The sequence below is a fragment of the Daktulosphaira vitifoliae genome, unplaced genomic scaffold (genome assembly GCF_025091365.1).
Source record: "Daktulosphaira vitifoliae isolate Bord-2020 unplaced genomic scaffold, ASM2509136v1 Scaffold_7, whole genome shotgun sequence".
Lineage (NCBI taxonomy): Eukaryota > Metazoa > Arthropoda > Insecta > Hemiptera > Phylloxeridae > Daktulosphaira > Daktulosphaira vitifoliae.
Genome location: NW_026099578.1, coordinates 36,978 through 54,889, shown reverse-complemented (window position 1 = coordinate 54,889; position 17,912 = coordinate 36,978). Strand labels below are relative to the sequence as shown.

The 17,912-nt window shown below is 31.5% G+C and overlaps 1 protein-coding gene across 12 annotated transcripts in view; it reads right to left on the bottom strand.

Moving 5' to 3' along the window:
• LOC126908779 (uncharacterized) overlaps positions 1-17,912 on the bottom strand; it is a 39,938-nt gene that overhangs the window by 13,473 nt on the left and 8,553 nt on the right. For all 12 annotated transcript variants that reach the window (XM_050691051.1, XM_050691055.1, XM_050691052.1 and 9 more), the window contains 3 exons: positions 11,377-11,403; positions 8,734-8,760; positions 8,631-8,657 (listed from right to left, as the gene is read on the bottom strand). In XM_050691051.1, coding sequence (XP_050547008.1) covers positions 8,631-8,657; positions 8,734-8,760; positions 11,377-11,403 — 81 coding nt within the window. The remainder of the gene's footprint in view (positions 1-8,630; positions 8,658-8,733; positions 8,761-11,376; positions 11,404-17,912) is intronic.

The following is a 17,912-nucleotide window of genomic DNA, read 5'->3' as shown; positions in this document are numbered from 1 at the left end:
CTTAATAAAAATAAAAATTTACATTATATGTATAATATTTTCTATGTTTAAACGTAATTTTTGCAGGAATATTTATGCATATTAATAACATTTTTTCTTTCGGAAGTTTTGAAAATGTTTCAGAAATGGTTAAATAGAGCCTTTATTAAAGTTTATATAATAAATTGCGCATTGAACTAATTTTTTTCCTTTCATTTTGCGATCATCTAAGTTAAGGAATAAAATACAATTTTTGCATACAGATCGTAAAGTTAGGTTATTTGAATTGTTGCAAAAAATTTTTTCAAGGAAGATTCATTTTTTACATTGTATGCCTTAAAAAGTTCTATTACATTTATTTGATAATTTGGAAATATTTTTAGCTCCCTTGTGAAGTTGAAAAGATATTATATTACTTTGATGTATTATCTTTGTGTCTATTGCCACTTTTTCTCAACTCTCAATTTTATAAATCAGTATTTTTTTTACTTTTTCTCACTTTTTTCTTAAAACTATCATAATGAATAAATTTTTGAACTAGATTAAACAGTTATTTTTATCTATTATTTTTGCACAGAACCTGCATTGTATATTTTACAGTCGTATAAGCTCGGGGTACGAAGTTCGAATGCCGTTGGACGAAATAACTTTTTTTGCATTTATTTCTTAATTTTTTTTTGAGTTGGAAAAAAATTCCACAATGAATAATGAGAAATAACATTAGTAGGGTAAATTAGAGAGAGCTGTCCTCCACCTCACACACTTGCTAATCATTCGTGTTGTATCGAAGGAGTGTGTTCGGAGGTATTAAATCCTACGTAAACTATCCTAATGCAATGGAAGGGGGAACGACGAAACCTAACGTAAACTAACTATGGAGGGAGGGTTAGTCTTCCTTCAACAAGTCCTAAAGAGTGAGGGGGTAATGAAAACATAAATTAACTTAATGGGTAGTGTGAGGATAACACCCGACGTAAACTAACAGAACTTGCCGTACGCCTATAGATTGTATGTAATAAATGGATTATTATGCGGAAAAATAAAATGATTTTCTAGGGTAGGTACGCCTTAATCCTTGAACGTACGTATAGAACACGTTGAGTTTGATTTTAGCGAAAGGGCATGGAAAATTTCGCAAGCTATCGATATTTTTTGCGCACCGTGAAACCCGACCTGGACGTCAGACTCTCTGAAATCGTAGGTAACCGTCCAATCAAGTATAATCTCAAATTGGAGGCCTCATAACATATACAGCAATCGGAAGCAACGCCCGAGAACAGTGCCTTCAAGACAAGGGCTAGGGCATTGCTATCGGATACGGATGGTAAAGATTTTGAGGTTATGCTTGCCAAGGAAGACACGTACTAAGTGAGGGGTAGCGGCATTACTTTATCGCATATCGACGGCCTTATGCTCAGTGTATACAAATTTACGCCCCTCGCAAGCTCATCATATATTCCGATTCCGCAAGAAATTAATCATAGAAAAACAATCATCAACTTACAGAATATCAATCAGTCTTGAGTCAAGTGGTCCATTTTGGCGATTCACGTCAAGAGATACCACAAATATCGCGTTGATCGAAAATATTTTAACAAGAAACACAGGTATGATATTACGGGGTTGATGTTTCCCACACCTGTGTCCCAATTTAAAATATTTGAGCGACGAAACCCTAAAGTGCCTGTCAACGTGTATGGCTTGGAACGAGACTACGTTAAGATGAAGTGGTTGTTGTATCCGCTAAGAATCGCCGACAAAGAGCAACAAAATCATATTGACCTGTTGTATATTGGTGACTCTGAAAAATCACATTACGTATACATTTTTGGAGGCTCGCGCGCAGCCAAAAAACTCAACATCATGACCGCATGTACACTTGTAAACGTTGATTCACCAGCTTTCATGATGTGCCTAAGAAGCATATTCTTTGAGATCAACATGCGTTGAATCAACACAAGTCGATATACGTAAGGACAAGCCTATTTTACTTGTTATGCCGGCAGAGGGCAGTAAGGTCGAATTTGATGCGTGGGTATAGTCGCAACGGTTACCATACGTCATCTACGCTGATTTTGAGGCCTTGCTGGAGAAAACAGACGATCGTACTAGGACTGTACACACCTACCGTCCCATGATCTACGGGTTTATGGTGAAAACATCGGACGTTGTGCCCTCCGAGCTCCTCGAACTCTACGGTATACCACAATCACCGGTGATATACCGTGAGTCCGAAGACCACGAAGAGGTCACTAAGGCATTTGTGATGGCTGTAACTGAAGTGACGCGCAACATTTCTAAATTGTTGCGTAGAACCAACGTTCCCATCCAAATGTGCTGTCCATGGTGTGCACAGAAATGGGGAGAAAGCGGTATGTGACTTATACCGCACGGCATTCAAGGATTCCAACCCCAAAATCATAGACCAGCGTCATCTATCGGGCCGATTCAGACAGACGTTGTGCAATGCATGAAACCTGAAATTGAAGACGGTCAACTTTGTGCCGTGCTTCTTGCACAATCTTTCAGGTTATGACGCGCATTTTCTCGTCACTGAATTGGGGTACGACGACCAAAGGATTTCGGTCATATCGAATTCCGAGGAATTATATTTTGGTCACAAAATACGTGACATAACTTTTCCATACGGTTCGTCAACACCTTTCGGTTCATGGCCTTCTCCCTGTCCACCTTGGCCGGTAATCTAATGACGCCCAATTTCATTTAATTCCGGGAGAAGACCAAGGTGTTCCACCCGGAAGACACGTAAGGGTGTATAACCTTACGAGTTCCTTGATAATTGGGATAATTTGACGAAACGGTACTATCACCCCGCGACGCTTTTTATAGTCAGTTGAATGAGTCGAATGTTTGGGTTGGCTTCCGATAGTATGAAGGAGCAGACCCTCTATCCAACCTCCAATTGTTTTCGGATACTAGTAGGACGAGGCGTATATATGAAGTGGACGTATCGTATCCACAAGAGCTTCATGACGAGCACAACAATTTTCCATTCTTGCCTTGTAACGATGTACCAAAGAGACCAAACTCCTGGCCACTTTGAAATTCAAACAACGGTACGTCATACACTTAGTCAACTTGAAACAGGCAATCGAACATAGACTGCAATCGATAAAGTATGTCTAATAAACCTATAAACTATAATCGATGATACTTATATAAATATTTGTACCTCAGGTACACCACGTTTTAGAGTTTCAACAAAGTGCTTGGCTAAAACCATACATCGAGTTAAACATTATGCTATACCACCATCACAGGAAGGTTAATACAAATATAGTAGTATTTAAGTTATTCTCGTTGGAAAAAAATATTGTTAAAATTAAATATTGAAAACATAATTTGTAAAAATATGTGCTCTAGAATAAATAGTTTTCAGATTTTTTTTTTTTGTTAAATAGTTATAAATAAATGTTTGTAATACATATGTAATGGTATATAGTTTTAAAATATAACATAATATAAAAAATTGTAAATATACATATATTTTTAATTATTAAATAAAAACACCTCGTGTTGTATGTGTAATTGTTTAATTATTTTAACTAAATTTTTTATTAAAATAAATATCAAAAAAAATGATGGGTACTTTATAAAAATTATATACTTTATTATTGATCGAATCTACCCATATATTATGTGAATTATCCATACCAACAAACTTGACAAAACATCTGTCTTTATTTTTCTTAATGATCTTTTGCACTAAATAGACTTCTGGAAATTGAGTCTAACTCATAGAAACAACCATTTATAGGTCTGTTTTTTTCATCAGTCAACTCATAAACGACGGGTTTTGTATCACGAATTTTTGCAATTGTAAAAACTTCCGTTGTCCAATTTTGTGTATATCCTTTTGAAAATACTGCTTTATGTCCACTCAGATGAACATTATGTCTAATATTAAACTTTTTATTGTATTTTAAATTGGGTAGCCGTTTACATTTCCAGGATTGCGTAATGCTATACTAGGAGTTTTTCCTATAGCGCCATGTTTTGTATTATTGTAATTTGTTATTAAATCCGCAATAATGTTTATCCAAGTGTATGATCTTATAGTAGTAAATTTTTTCAACATTTTTTCTTTTAGTGTTCTATCAAGTTGTTCCACAACAGACGCTTTTATTGTAGAGTGGGTTGTCTAATGATTTATATTTTTGTTCTTCATGAGCAACTGAAATTGTTTGTTCGAAAATTCTAAACCTCAATCTGTTAGTAAGTTTTTTGGAGATCTATTAAACAAGATTTTCTCAAAAGCCGACATAACTTCTGAACTAGATTTATTTTTTAAAGGCTTGCCCATGCATATTTTGTATAAACTTCGACAATCGTTAAAATAAATGTAAAATTTATAATTATTGTAGAGTATTTTTTCATATCTACTAAATCTGCTTGCCATAAGTCTTCTTTGCCGTACGATACAACTCTTCTTCTAGAAAATATTTTTCTAGCTGGCCTATGTAACTAATTTGCTACTTTCTCTGTTACTTAAATCATGATATTACACCTAGTTTTCGTAAGTCTTCTTCTATTGGCAGTATTTCGTTTCCTACACCTGTATTTCCAACCCTTATTGTAGCGTCAAAAAGTTCTAATCGAACTATAAGGTCATTAGGATCGTTCCAATATACGTATTCCTTAGGTATTTTGTTTAAAATGTTTTAGGTTAACACACCACTGGCTGTTTCGAAGGAAACAAGGAGCTAATGATATATTTATATTTATAGCCTACATTACTTTTCAATTTCCCATCTCGACCTAAATGGGCATCAGTGTAAAGTTGTAAATTTTTATAATCCTATAAATCAATTTTATTGAATGAACCAACTGCAGGTTTTCTTTTAAATCTAAGTTGATAAATTCCACAAATTTGTGGTCGTGGTGCCAGCTTAAATAGTTGAAAAATCATCGGTTATTTTAATCGTAGTATTGCCCATGATAGAAGAATTATTATTCACATACTTTAAACCGTAAACCGGGTCAAATTCTAACAACCACTTTATTTCAACTTCTTCCTGCGATGTAGAGGGTTCGCTAGATCTCTGTATCATATAAGTTCCTTCTGATTTTAAGGATATAATTGGATCAGTTTTTATTCTAAAACGGGCTTTTTCCAAGTCACTAAATAATGACTTTCTATGCTTTTGCTTTTCTTCTGCTTCGACACATTTTTGATTAGCTATTTCTTGAAGAGGTATCACCAGCGGTGACAATGTGAACGTACAAAATTTCTCAAAATTTCTATGAATTAACTGTATTCTATTTTTTATGTTTTGTTTAAAGCGTATGATTTCATTCAACATCTTGATATTAACTAAACGTATATCAGTATGAGTCGTCTATTTATACTCGCGTCATTTTTATGAACACATCAAGCCCATCAAGCCATCGATATCGAAAATTGTTGAGGTCATCATCTATGAATATAGTAATAAAACTTTGAATTCATTAAAACTCATATCACTGGAACAATGATCTTCATAAACGTGTTTTATCTTGTTTGTACAGTATAATCATATAAGTGTTATCTCTTATCAGTTGTTTAGGAATTCTAGAATACGTCTGTGTTAGGTAAAAACTATCACCGACATTCTGTTGCCATCGGCAAAATAAATGTGTCATATGATTTTGTTGTTCGCAAATTACATCATCAGATACAAACACAGAGTTTGCTTCTAATTTTTCGGGAGGAGGTACGTCTTGACTGCTGGTGAACATAGATAATTTTACCACATTATCCATAATATCAACTAATAATTTATATTTATGCTGATCCAGGGTTTTCGTTTAAACGTACCACAATTTGATGGTCCACATATTATGCATCTTATTATGTTGGGTAACAGTGGTCCATGTTTAGACTCGATGGGATATGTAGATCCGCGATATTATCGACTGATAGAGAATGTTTCTGTTTCTCAAAAAACATTAGCGCACGTTATAATTCGTCAAGCGATTAAATATAAATGATGAAAAACTAAAAAACCTTTACAGTTATAAATTTAAAATGATGCGAACGAGACATGTGACAAAGCGAAGTGTAGGGCGTGGTATTGTTATTTCAATAATTAATCGATTGCCCATTGATTTGCATGTTCCGGGGTATCAGTATTACGGACCAAGCACAAAACTTAACGTTTGATCCTGGAATAAATAAACACGATGGAACGTGTCGTGAACATGATATTGCGTATGCAAGATTAGATGATTTATCGGAACGTCATTTGGCTGATTACAAGTGGGAAATACGCGCATGGGCCTGCGTAAAAGCAAACGATAGTTCATTTGGAGAAAAAGTTGTTGCGTATGCTGTAACAAATACCATGAAAGCTAAAAGAAAAATTGAAATGGGCTTTGGTAGTGTATTACGAGTTGGACGTAAAGCTATGCGTAATTTAAAAGATATTAATAGAGCGGCAAACTTAACATTAGTAGACGCTCGTATTGCTGTAAAGGGAAACAAAAATTTAAAACACCTCGCACTATCAGAGTACTTAAATTTGGTGGTGTGCTACCACTCAATCCCATTTTTTCTGGACTTTCAGCTTTAGGATCGTTGGCTGGTGGAGTATCGAGTATTGTAAGAGCTGCACATGAAGTCAGAAAAAAGCGCTAATTCGAATAAACCAGTGAAAATTGTTAATGCATTATACTATATCCATATGCTATGAAGAAGAAGGGTAGAGGATTCTATTTGAAACATAAAAAAAACTAACATCGACACTACCTAAGCAACGTGCACTCAGCGACTTAGATATTATAAAATATGCTGAGTCATTCGGAATCAGTGATTTTCGTGGTCTTTTTAAGAGATAAGTTGCCTGTTAAACCCAAAATATACGAGATTGCAGTTGTTAATTTGGATATTGACCACGGAAAAGAAACGCATTGGGTAGCGTATTTCAAGAAAAGCAAGGACTTGCCGTATTTCGAATTTTTCGGAAATTTACCACCTCCACTAGAACTTGAAAATATTTCACCAGATTGCGCGTGAAATACAATTATAATCAAAAATAATTAGAAACGAAAATATAACACAAACATTTGCGGCCAGCTGTGTTTAAAATTTTTTAAATCGCAATACTCATATCGCTGACTGTTACGCTGCATGGAACAATATCGGAAGTCACATCAAGTTTTTTCCACCAATAGAATTTACTGGAGCACCAGAGGTTGCGTTGTTGGGATTTTACGGATGTAATTCAATACGAAATATAGACAAGTTAAACAAAACATTCACTCTGATAAAAACATATAACGTGCTTCTTGAAAATAACATGGAAATTAAAGTGCCTGAAGGGACTTATGAACTTGAAGACATTAGTAAATATCTAGAAGAACGTCTTCAGTCGTATAAAGTCTCATTTATGTTGAAGGCTATTAAAAACACTTTAAAATCTGAATTTAAGTGTAGTTGACAGATAGATTTAAGCGTTGAAAATAGTATTAGTGGTATTTTAGGCTTCCATCGAGAGATACCCGACACAAATAAAATACATATATCGGAATAAATTGCTAACATAAACAATTTAATTTTTATAAAAATAAATTGTAACGCTGCTTATGGTGCATTTGGCAACGGAATTCTGATTCATACAGTTCACGAGTTTAATCAAGGAGTGCCAGCTGGTTACCGTATTATTGAAAATCCTAAAAATATAGTATACTATCCATTAATATCCAATCAATTATACTCTATAACTGTGAAAATAACAGATCAAGACAGTAAAGCAATTAAGTTTAGTGCTGGGGCTGTTACCATACGTCTACATATACGTGATGGGTCTTCGATTTTACAAAACCAAGAGTAATACTAAAACACCAATCATTAAACCACGACTAGTTGAAGAAATACGACGTGAAAACTTTAACATTCTTTCTGCTTTGGAATCTATATGAAATTCCTGGCCTACCAAATAGTAAATGACAAGCCTGGACCGTGAAAAGAGCATCGCAGACTGAGAACCCAAATTTGTTATTGTAGCTTTTCAAGTGGACAGAAAAAACAAAATAAATACTAATTAGAAGTAATGAAAGATATAGGAGTTAATTTTGATTTTGGAACAATCCACCAATTCTTTAAATTAAACACTATCTACAGATTTGCATCGAAGCGATTCTTACGATAGTGATTTTAATGACTGCTAGATATCATCTATACTTGTCCCAACTATGCCACGTCCACACTATGCTACCGTTTTTACTTAAGTAAAATAGGCAATTTTATCTTCAATTTTAGATTAATTGATTGTGTTCATTATACAATGGTATTATTATATAAAAAAACTCAAATAAGTTCTTATGAAAATTAATTTTGTATTTTTGGAAGTCATTAAAGGGATCATTTGGGATGAACGATATTAAGTAGTTTATCATATGTTACTCTATTGAGTAATTTACTATGGAAATCTATCTACAGATATGCACCAAAGCTATTCTTATGATAGTGTTTTTAATCACTGTCGGATATCATCTAAACTTGTCCCAACTATGACACTTCCACACTGTGCCACGAACCTTCTGTGCTACGGTTTATTTTTAAGTTTTATTAAGGAAAAAATAGCCATTAACTTGAAGTAATATTAATTTTTAAATAAAAAAATGTATGTATTTATTTTTTTACTACTTACTATAATAATCTGAATTCCTAACGATATCTAAATAACAAATAAGTTACAATAAAATATTTTTAGTATTATCCAATGCATATAAGTTCAATAAATTATTATTTACAATCAAAATTCTGGAGCATTTCACCAACTAAAAAAAATCACATTTCATGATTAATTTTACATTTACAAAATTTTACATGCTTAATTTAAAGAATATCCCATAATAAACCTACCCAAAAAGTATTTTTATATGAATATTTCTGCATACTTATAATATTTTTTCATTCATAGATTTTGTAAAAGTTTCAGAAATTATGTCATCTTTAAATAGACCTTTATTTAAAGTTTATATAATGAACTTAACGTTGAAATAAATATAGCCCTCAGAACTCACTTTCTTTGTACGGATTTTAAAGTCAAGAAATGAAATATGATTTTTGTGTACAAATCGAAAAGTTAAGTTATATGAATTGTTGCACAAAAATATTTTTAAGGACACATTTTTAAATAATGGTATCTAATCTATAGTATAATGACATGGAAAAGGTATACTGCTATTCAATAAAACAATTTCGAAAATCCTGATAACGTTTAAATAGGGCTTTAATTCAAATTTAATTAGAATGCTCAGTAAGTAAAGAAACAGGTCAATTGTTATGATCAATTGTTATATATTCATTAAATACATTTCACTTATTTTATACAGTCCACTCTCTACTTCTTTCTCCTGCATGATTAGAGACAACAGGAAAGAACGTTAACTAACCCGCTTATTATCACCAAATATTACGTTCACAACACTATTCATCAAATTTTTATGTAAAAACTGAGACATATTTTTAAAAAGTGTATTTTAAAGTTTTATGTAGGAAATATTAGCCTCTAAATTGTAGTTATATAAAGATTTAAATTTCAAATTTTATGTTTCGTATATCCATTTCCCCTTCTTATTAATATAATCTGAAGTCATATTAATATCTAAATAACAAATAAGTAACAATAAAATATTTTTAGTATTATCCAGTGGATATAAATTCAAAAGTATTTTTTTTAAATCGGTTATAATCTTAGTAATATAACAAGTGGACATTTGTCGGCCTACAACAAAACGTGGTTTGCCGTTTGCTTAACGACTAACTATGGTACAGTGGTCGCCACCAACTAGGCGAAGTTTCACACCTATCAGATATGATTACCGGACTATTGATGGAATTTAATTTTAAATTAATTAATAATTTAATTTCAATTAACATGTTTTAAATATAAATCATTATAACACCTTGTGGTATATAACTACAATTATGATAATTGAAGTTGTAAGTGGTTGATATGTAAAACATACCGTATCCCATATCTAAATTAAGGTACAGGAATAATATACATGTGAGTACTTAACCTACGCACACACTAAAATACAATTTTTACTGGTCATATTCAAAGGTAGTATTGCGTTGGATATCGTCGCTATAGCGTTAGTAGAAAAACTTTATAGCGCACCTCGTTGGTGAAATACAAGACTTTATCGCTCCATTAGATAACGCATCAAGTTTTATGAGGTCAAATCGCCAACTTAAAGAGTATTATATCAAACGGAAGAGTATCAAAAGAAAACTAATAACATGTTGTCTGAAAACAGTGTGGAGTGAAATTTTATTCTAGCGCGCTTGACTCACTTTGGTGGCCTGTAGGAGACAGGAGTAAAATCGATGAAATATCTATTGCATAGAGTGTTGCATATTTATTTTGTAAATAGCTATTTACTGTAAAGCAGAAGAACGCTTCAATAGTCGCCCATTAATATTTATATCCTTTCATCCAAGCGACTTGTTTTAAATCACTCCTGTTCATTTCCTCATTAATCATTCTCTAACTGCCTATCTGAACCGGATCAAACGAACATATCTAATAACTGTTTAACACGTTGAAAGCGTGTTTCTCAATATTTCAAAAGTATATGGAAGCACTGGTGTCGGAAATATTTAGCTCAATTGTAGAAAAGAACAAAATGGGCTTCTGAGAAAGTACCTAAGATAAAATTAGGCACCAATGTGCTTCTCAAAAATGTGAATCTTCCGTCTTTGAAATGACGCGCTATGGCTTGGTTGTGTCGTAAAATTAGTAACAGAAGATAGCGTCATTCGGATAGCTAACGTTTAAACCACGAATGGTTCTTTTCGATGAGAGGTTAGTTGAGTACATTGCCAATAGAAGAAAATTAATTTTGTCGATTTTGTAAAAAATATATGTATTTATTGATTTGTGTAATAATTATTGTTTGTTAGATATTTGTATTCTATACGATAAAATATTTTATTAACGCGTTGTTTGATTATTTATTTTTATATTTAAGTACGTATTTTTTTTTTTTTTAAATACTGTTAACTACTAAATTATCAATAAGTCTTGAGGACAATTCTCCAAGGCCGGCGTACCGATACGGTATAGCTTAGATTTTTATTACTATTGTTGATAAGAATAAGGTAGAATTTTACTTCACAGAGAAAAACCAGTCACCGAACAAATGTCGTACTAGGAGATTATAGTAAAAATTTGTTGTATTGATTTAAAGCATAATTGACTCGGGTTACTACTTTTTCATTATAAGTAAATACAGTTTACAATCGCAACACATTCTTAAATAAATCAATCTTAAATGGTATGTTATAATGTTTATTTGTATTTCATAAAATTCTTAATTTTTCTATAGGAATTAGAATTATAATTATTTTATATATAATTTAAAGTTCTTTAGTCAAGTACTTACTTAGGTTATGATTAATGATATTGACATCTAAACAAATATATAAACATTGAATTAGCGATTATAAAATATATTCTATGTATAATATTTCTACTTTTTATGACATCACTATACATAGATACCCACGATTATTGTCAGTTATAACTTTATATACTGATATGCTTTAATTATGATAGTTTATAAAGCACAATCAGGCTGCATTAAGGAATTGTGCCACTCGGCGTACTCAATTATGTAAACCCCAATGTTCTGTTTTTCGCTCATAATATAATTTTCTCTATTTATTTATTCAAAAATAAAATCTTCAACTCTATAATTTATATAGTATCATATTTCAGTGTCTTCATTAAAAACTGCTGCCCAGTGAACTCGCACACAATACCCCCCAAAATACGGAATTATTAAGTGGACGTTGTATAAAAAATTTAAAAGCCATTTACAATTAATAACAACCAAAAACATATTTTGCAATGCCGGCTTTATTTTTTCTTTTAGTGTGGGCAATTTGCGAATAAATATTGTTTGTTTATTACTTATATTAATCTTATTTTCATGATTAAATTACAAAATATAATTTTAATTGTTTATTTTAAGAAATGATTATTGTTAATGATAAAAAATGACGTTATAGACATTCCAAAACTCTGGAACATTTACTTTAGCTCAACATTTCAGCATTTGAAGTAATTATAAATATAATTATACATTTTTAATTTTTACTAATTTTATATTTTTCTCCCCCAATACAAAACTCTGATATCGCCACTGCTCTCATAGTTACAAATTTCTTTTAAACTCATAAGTTTTCGAGCAAAATTTAAAATTATACTATATTTTATCGATTTGCCGAAATTGGAATATTTACGAATACTACATTATATCTGTTTTTCAATACGATAATTATGAAAGAAAAACCCTAATACTTCACCATTAGACGNTAGACATTCTGTGACGTTTGTCATACTTTATGTGACGCATTTTCAACCAGTTTACTTCAATCCCAGCAACGTTTTTCTTTCTTTTTGTTACATAATCTTGAAGTCCTGTTACTGCTACAAAGTCAGAAATTTGCATTTCATGAATCACAAACTTGTTTGTTCTTCGAGCATCTTTCATTATGTTATACCAATCCTTGGATCCATAAATAGTTCTGTTTTTACTCACAGTTTCGACACACCCAAAATCACCATCATTAGGCAAGTAGGAATGTCCAGAAACTAAAAATTTTTGTTCGATTGTTTCGATGCTGTTATCTTCTGAGACAAAGCGAAGAAGTGTGAGAGCTATATTTAAGTTCCGATTCTGCCCTGTGCAACAATCAGAATAAATAACAATGTATTTTATAACTGGATTACAACACATCACTGCTTGCTTAAAGTGAACGAGCAATGAAGAGGCAACTTCAACTGAGCCTCTAGATGCGATTGTTTCATCCCAACAGTAAAAATATCCGCATTTTTTTTTTTCATGTCGTGTATACCAAAGTTATAAACGTATAAGTTTCGTTTATAATAAGCATCACTTACTGTTAATATGGGGAATGGAAGAGCCTTCTGAAGATCCATCGTCATTACGTACGTTTCAGCATCAGTGCTTTGAGAATCCAGTTTCATACATTCCCGTGCTCTTTCTGCTTTTCGGAGATGAAGCTCTTGGGTAGCTTCCATCTTTAACTTTACTTCATCTGAGAATTTTGATTTTGATTTATTTATTATATATCATATAATATATTATTAAATATTACTAAAAATAATATTTTACAACATTTTTATTACCTGATAGTGTTGGGTCCATTATCTGAATTTTGTATATGTCACAACTTTTGCACGTATCCTTTCTGGGTTGCTTAAAGTGTAGGTTAAATTTTGTATTGAAAATGTGCCGGTAATAACTTTCTTTCACGCATTCTCTGCCATCTTCTAGACATTTTTCGGTGTACAAATTATACATTTTGCGTATAGTCAAAAGGGGACTCAAGTACTTCCTGTTTGTATTTGTACTACGGGTGTAGTGTGATTCACAATAAGGGAAACTATTAATGTGTTGAACAACGAAATTTTCTTTATCAGGTAGCATCTTATTGGGATTCGGCTTGCGCCCTCTCAAATCTTCTCCAGGCGGTTTACCTTCTCGGTATTTTTTCAAAGCACGAGTCATCCTCCCGTCGCTCACAGAGAATGTGTTCAGAAAAAATTTTTTACAAGTTTCAACAGTAGTTGAATTCACATCCAAGTAAAATTTATTCACTATAGTGTGAGGAGGACGAACTCCTTCACGAGGACGGTGTTTTTGAACAGGTACACCATGAACTAGTCCACAAAGGTAAGCATTTTGACGGCCAAAATCGCCTATTTCCCAGAACGCCTCAAATAATAACTTCCTGTTCAGTTCAGTAACTTTTTGAATACATTTTTTGCGACAGAAGCAGTCTAAATTTTGAAAATTTTTTGGCTCTATGAGATTACCAGAACGATTTTTATAAGAATCTCCACTATTTCGTAACTTTTTTGCAATCTGACGTTTGTCACCTCCATTATTCTGTCGCTTCTTTTTTCGTGGAACAAAAACATCAATATTCTCCTCCATATTTTTTTTTAGCAAAAACTGAATAAAGAAAATGATCGAGAAATCACGTGTTAATAATGAACCGCACAACGGAAACGTAACACGAAAAATGATCGACAAATTCACTATCAGTGTCGAAAACAAAAATAGATAGAAATAATATAATTATTATAGCAATCGGTCGCCGGTCGCTGAATACAATGGAATTTCTAATCGATAAAATTATTAATGAAGATAAAGATAATGCTCTGGGGCATCTATGTAGTGTTTCTTAAATTACCTACCTACCGACCGTCGCGACGGGAAGAGTTACACCACTTGGTCGCTAAAGCGCTCGGCCATTTCATTAACTGAAATAACAATATATGCTTCTTATTATGATTGTATTGAAATAGGACTCACACCATTTCACTATAGAATTGAAAAATGGTGTAAGTCCAATTTTCAAAATGTTTGACTTACACCACTTGGCGGCCGACCGGCCCATATATATATATATAAATACATAAATACATAAATATTGGTCCTTAGTTATAGATTATGAAAAATTTCTTTTAGAAATTCCTTGGTCTCATCCCCCAAATTTGTTTATATACATGTAAAAACGAACCAAAAAAAATTTCACTTCAATCAGACGAGTTTAACCCGTGCCTACTCGGGTTTAAAAATTGGACAATAGGGGTAGTTTTCTAGTGTTTTAAAACACAATGGAATAGTTAGTTTTTATGCCAAAAGTAAATGAGCGATCATAGAAAAAAAATTATAGTATATAAATTGTTGACAATATTATGGACTATAAGTTTTATTCTTACACATTTTTTTTTTAACTCATTAGTTTTCGAGCAAAATTCATAATTATACTATATTTTATCGATTTGCCCAAATTGGAATATTTACGAATACTACATTATATTTGACAAACATTTAGAGATACGAATAAATCTTTTATACAAAAATCGTTTATTGTTTAATTATTAATAAATTTAGCACAAAACCGTGGTGTGGGCTAAGCACCCCCTCCACCCACAAAAATATTAAAAATACACAGTTGAAAAAAAATTGCTGATGTTACAAATGTATAAATTATGCTAATTGTTTTTTTCAGTTTCAAAATTCTTTACATCATAATAAAGTTGATTTTTTCCTGTCGGGATACTTATTTTTATAATACTTGACAATTTGTAATAAATACTGTTTTTGATTTTCGTCATTGGTTAAAATTCTGTTGTACTCTGTTATAAGTTATACAGTGTAAAAAAAAAATATTGATTAATTCGATACATCAAACAGTTATAACAACATTTATGTATACTGGGGTGACTGATTATAATATATACAAAAATAAATTACAAAAATAGTATAAAATAAATTGTTATATACAGGGAGGCCCACCACTCACTGACAACTTAAATAACTTTTGATCCAGTTAATATTTTTAGTTGATTTTTTTTTTAAATAATAGTTATACGTTAAGTCTATAGCTATATCTCAATAATTAATTTTTTTACATTTTATTAAAAATATTTATTATTTTTTAATTTTAAATAAAATGTAAAAAAAAAATCTAAGATAGCTATTTTGTAGAGTAGAATTTAAGAAAAATTTTAGTAAAAAAATATCTTATTAATATTCAGTAGTAAATATTCTGTAGCGTTTTGAAGTTTGTGAAAATTTGAATTTTCATGTACTATTTTACGGTATTAAACATTGAAATACGTATTGAGAAAAGGACAGAAGAAAACGCTATCTTTTCAATATACTTTTGAATGAGAGTGATAAGTAATAATTGCCTTATCTAATTTCTTATCATGGTATTAATGCCAAGTTTGTAATGTATACACACTATCATCATATGTATACACAGTAATCATGAAAAGATAGCGTTTTCTTCTGTCCTTTTCTCAATACGTATTTCAATGTTTAATACCGTAAAATAGTACATGAAAATTCAAATTTTCACAAACTTCAAAACGCTACAGAATATTTACTACTGAATATTAATAAGATATTTTTTTACTAAAATTTTTCTTAAATTCTACTCTACAAAATAGCTATCTTAGATTTTTTTTTTACATTTTATTTAAAATTAAAAAATAATTAATATTTTTAATAAAATGTAAAAAAATTAATTATTGAGATATAGCTATAGACCTAACGTATAACTATTATTTAAAAAAAAAATCAACTAAAAATATTAACTGGATCAAAAGTTATTTAAGTTGTCAGTGAGTGGTGGGTCACTATTATTTATGGCGTAAATTATCTTACATTTTGTTTCAACTGGGACATTTTCATCGAACAGACAAAGACCAACTAACTCATTTGACAAATATAATAAATGATCCATCATTTCTTTTACAGTGGCTTTTGAAATTTGTCGATTATCATAATTTATTAAGGCCTTTATCAGTTGCAAGTTGTTATTTGGAGCACATGACGCCAAAGTTGCAGTGAACGAATTTTTTTAATAGATGGTTACAATGAAAACACATATCTCCTCGAGGCCCATTTTTTCATTTAAGTACCAAAGAAGGTACTTAGATGAAATTGTCCACTAAACATAAATATTTTTAAACAGAAAATTACTTTTGACATCCAACGTGAATGACTAGTAGCGCCTAGAGTCATAAACTTAATTCCTCTGGTGGGTTCTTCACCAAGAAATATAACTGATAATTCGAGCAGCTCACGATAATCATCTCTTACTTGTTTGATTTTAAGCATTTATTAGCAAAAATTAACTAGTTCATGTCGCTTGTTCTCTGTAATCCTTAGAATAATAGCCGAGTTTGCTATAATGTATGCAGAATGATCAATTTTAGACCGAGAAAATCGAAATCGTACAAACATTCGGTTATCAGGTCCTGTTGTCGCTGAAGGTAACACTGCTTGAATTGCTGCTCCAATGACTAATTCAAAAATATGATGTCTGCATGCAAGTCAAAATAAGTTTTTTCCAAGTTAACGTTCTAATAGTACATATGACTTATTTTTTTTATCAGTATTCGAAGATGTTATATCAAAACACATTGCAACGATATTTTTGTATAAATTCCATTCTTTTTCACTCAAACAATCGAAAACGGTTTGTGTCTGCATTTCTCCTGTTGAAGAGGATAATTTTTTAATACTCAGTAATTTAATTTCATCTCCACCTGACACCAATACTGGGAGACGGTTCACATATTATACACGAGTGAGGTCCAACATCAGTTTTCCATCCCAGTGAACTGCTAGTTTGCTGTTTATTGTAAATGATTCTTTAATAAAATTAGCCATTTCTTGCCTTAATTTCGTACAATGTAGTTTTATCGTGCTTCGAATACATGCAAACGTATCAATATTCTCTCCAAGACTTTTTAGTGTAGCTCCAATGATAAAGATGGCTTGCCGATCACTGACCTTAGTTTTATCTAGCACAGCTGATTATTCTGATGTGATCAAAGGTTTTAATTTCTTTTTACTTTTTGAACATTTTTATTTTTTTTATTGACAATAAAATTATCGTTAGAATTAGTATTGTCTCTAGAATGGTTTTCTTCTATACTTAATGATGTAAAATCTTAAAAATTACTCAAATTTTGATTAGTAATTTTTTTTTTATAGAGTTGTTTTTTTTTTTTTGTTTATCTTTACGATTCTCTCTTTGCGTGGTAAAAACGTCCACTGTAGACATAAAACCTCTTCTCCCTGGCATCCGTTGTGCCAGTAAAAACTGTCTATCTTCATCAATATTAATTTTTTTTTAAGCATCAGCGATATCGAAAAGATTAGTCATTTTTATTACATGAAACCCACATTCATGTTGTCGGTGAAGTTCAGTTTTTCTATTTTTATGTTTGAAAAGATTTAGCCATTGATTATAAAGTTTTTTAAACTTATTTATAGCATTATCTTTTCGAGTTGTCGGTATTCTTGCTTTATTCCAAACAAATGTAACTTCTTCGATCACTTTATTGCATGCATATTTAAAC